Source organism: Papio anubis, unplaced genomic scaffold (assembly GCF_008728515.1).
Source record: "Papio anubis isolate 15944 unplaced genomic scaffold, Panubis1.0 scaffold2482, whole genome shotgun sequence".
NCBI lineage: Eukaryota > Metazoa > Chordata > Mammalia > Primates > Cercopithecidae > Papio > Papio anubis.
This window is the reverse complement of record NW_022162548.1, coordinates 1-2,290: the sequence shown is the minus strand read 5'-3', so window position 1 is coordinate 2,290 and position 2,290 is coordinate 1. Positions and strand designations below refer to the sequence as shown.

General features: G+C 54.1%; 1 protein-coding gene across 1 annotated transcript; it reads left to right on the top strand.

Annotated features, from left to right (window-relative positions):
• Window positions 1-751: 751 nt before the first annotated feature.
• On the top strand, window positions 752-2,281 carry LOC116272896 (killer cell immunoglobulin-like receptor 3DL2). The gene is made up of 3 exons (XM_031661784.1): window positions 752-776; window positions 1,055-1,090; window positions 1,837-2,281. Exons 1-3 carry the CDS (start codon window positions 752-754, stop codon window positions 2,172-2,174), a joined length of 399 nt encoding a protein of 132 aa, XP_031517644.1. The 3' UTR covers window positions 2,175-2,281.
• Window positions 2,282-2,290: the final 9 nt, after the last annotated feature.

Sequence of the window (2,290 nt, the reverse complement as noted above, 5' to 3'; positions counted from 1 at the left end):
TGCTATAATTTTGTTTGATAATGTTTATATATCGAGATATTTTGTATATTATAATACGGAAAGAGTTTGAATGAGATAAAATAAAATATTATAGGTTCTTTACGCTAGTATAGATTTTGCCGTTCGGTAGGGAGGTTGGATTCGAGACGGTTTTGGAGTTGGCTGCATGCGGCAGCGCCACGGAATGGTTTCATTGCCGTCCTCTATGCCCGTTTGCCTTACGTCACCGTCTCGCACCGTCCGCTGCCCGCCACGCCGCACGCCGCCCGGCGAACGGCAGATGCAGCCACCCTCGGTAAGGGATCTCACCAAAGTGAGACATGAATCCCGGGAGATGTCCGGGAGTGGACAGGTCTGGAGTGGACAGGTCTGGAGTGGAGATATGGGCCTGGAGGAGATATGGGGTTTGGGGTAAGGATATGGGCCTGGGAGGATCTAAAGCCTGGAGATATGGGCCTGGAGGATATGGGGTCGGGAGGGGGGAGTATGGAGGGGACAATGGGAGGAATGGGAGATGGGGTTTGGAGGGGTGGAATGGAGGTTTGGAGTGGACAGTGGAGGAAGGGAATGTGATCCAAATCAAAGTGAGACACAACTACACATTTTATGTGACACCAAAGTGAGATCCGGGTCCGGAGTGAGACTCCAACCGCAACGACATCACGCATCCAAGCAATGACACACAACCAAATGATGACAATTTGGAGGGAGATATGGGCCTGGAGTGGAGATATGGGCCTGGAGTGGAGATATGGGACCTGGAGGGACATATACTGGTGAGATATAGCCTGAGGGGAGAGATAGGCCTGAGGGGAGATATGGGTTTGGAGCGGAGATATGGGCCTGCTGTGTAGATCTAGGCCTGGGGTGCAGCTGATCAGGAGGGCTGGGTCTGGCACAGACCCCTGCCATGGGGCAGTAGGCAGCCAGGGTGGGAGTTTTATTCTCAGGCCCAGTGAAGGGCCTGGCTGCCCAGACACATAGTCCCATGGGGCAGCAGGGGAGGCCCTGGTTTGCCTGCAGATGGATCATCCATCATGATCTTTCTTTCCAGGGTTCTTCTTGGTCCAGAGGGCCTGTCCACACACGGGTGAGTCCTTCCCCAAACCTTAGGGTGTCATCTCCCCACCTAAGAGGATTTTCCTGAAACAGGAGGGAAGTCCTGTCAGACAGTCTCTCATAAACTAAGTAGGGGAGACCCTGGGGTGCTCGGCTCACACTTCTGACCTCGTCCTCTCTGGCCTTTCTTACCCTTGGCTGAGTCAAGCTCTGTGAAGACCGGGGTGAGCTTGGGGTGCTCCAAGCTGAGGTGTGCAGGGAGGAAGTGGTGTCAGCGACTGAGGAAGGGAGGGAAGCAGTGCTAGGAACAGCAGGTCCTCTGAGGACAAAGGTGTAACTCACACCCTCCAGTGTTTCCATGACGGTCAGGGCTGCAGTGTGGCTGCTGTCATTCTACCAGAAGAGGTGGGGAAACCACAGCCATGACCCTGACATTCCAAATCTCTGATGGGGACTCAGTTCATGCACTGGCTGATGTTCCATTCACAAAGGACATGCCCTCCATGCCGTCTCTACTTTGTGTTGTTTTATGTGAGTGATCTTGAAGTGTTAAAATCTAGTAAGAGTCCCTTATTCAGCATTTGTTCAAAGTTCTCAGCTGACACCTTTGTTGTAGGGAGACGCCATGTCTATGTGGGATGGGTCCTTCCTGTAGCCCTGGACACCCAGGTGCGGTAGGAGCCTTAGAAACATGGAAAGGGGAAGAATCTTCTGAGCAAGGGAGGGAGGGGCGGCTCCACATCCTCCTCTCTAAGGTGGCGCCTCCTTCTCCCCCAGGTGGTCAGGACAAGACCTTCCTGTCTGCCCGGCCCAGCGCTCTGGTGCCTCAGGGAGGACACGTGACTCTTCGGTGTCACTATCGTCGTGGGTTTAACAACTTTACCAACTTCACTCTGTACAAAGACGACAGAAGCCACGTTCCCGTCTTCCACAGCAGAATAATTCAGGAGAGCTTCCTCATGGGCCCCATGACCCCGGCACATGCAGGGACCTACAGATGTCGGGGCTCATACCCGCACTCCCCCACTGAGTGGTCGGCACTCAGTGACCCCCTGGCGATCAGGGTCACAGGTCAGAGGGCTCCTGTCTGGGCTTCTCCTTGTCCCACCTCCTGAATCCCAGAGCTTCTGCTGGGGGTGTCCACCAGGGTCCCATCACCCAGGACCTGACTGTCTTTGGGGTAAAGGGGGATTGAATACAGGGAAATGGGTGCTGTGATGGGAGGAATAAC

What these genes read in the sequence shown, in the direction of transcription:
- LOC116272896 (XM_031661784.1), top strand. Translation starts at nt 752, where the DNA reads ATGGGACCTGGAGGGACATATACTG. An exon ending in ACCTGGAGGGACATATACTG is followed by an intron (nt 777 to 1,054) that starts GTGAGATATAGC and finishes CTTTCTTTCCAG; the next exon opens with GGTTCTTCTTGGTCCAGAGG. An exon ending in GAGGGCCTGTCCACACACGG is followed by an intron (nt 1,091 to 1,836) that starts GTGAGTCCTTCC and finishes CTTCTCCCCCAG; the next exon opens with GTGGTCAGGACAAGACCTTC.